Below are 291 nucleotides of genomic sequence, written 5' to 3'. Positions count from 1 at the left end.
TGAGTCTTTTGGTGGATTGGATGAATGCCAAGTTTTTATGGTAGTTCTCGGTTTCCAACATTGTAGTTTCTTTCTGCGGGAGACAATTTGTTGGAAAGAAGGCACAAGGGTGAAGCTTCTGGTCTGTGGGGGAGCGTTGGGAAAGGACGGCTCCCACCCCCCCAGTCAGAAGCATCCACCTCCACAATAAACTGCAGAGCAACATCATTTGAAATTGGGAAAAATTAGACGTTGGAGAAAAGATTCTAAATTTGATATACTATATCGCAGAATATTGCAATATTTTTAAAA

At 41.6% G+C, this 291-nt stretch overlaps 1 protein-coding gene across 1 annotated transcript in view; it reads right to left on the bottom strand.

The window, feature by feature from the left end:
* The window catches only part of LOC116705482 (uncharacterized), a 4,036-nt gene that overhangs the window by 2,957 nt on the left and 788 nt on the right, over window positions 1–291 (bottom strand). Inside the window, exon 3 of the mRNA XM_032541683.1 lies at window positions 1–73. This exon is cut by the window's left edge and continues 20 nt beyond it. Within this exon, the coding sequence (XP_032397574.1) occupies window positions 1–61 (61 nt within the window). The 5' untranslated portion in view covers window positions 62–73. The remainder of the gene's footprint in view (window positions 74–291) is intronic.

Source organism: Etheostoma spectabile, chromosome 17 (genome assembly GCF_008692095.1).
Source record: "Etheostoma spectabile isolate EspeVRDwgs_2016 chromosome 17, UIUC_Espe_1.0, whole genome shotgun sequence".
NCBI classification, from domain to species: domain Eukaryota; kingdom Metazoa; phylum Chordata; class Actinopteri; order Perciformes; family Percidae; genus Etheostoma; species Etheostoma spectabile.
This window is presented reverse-complemented; position numbering and strand designations above follow the sequence as displayed.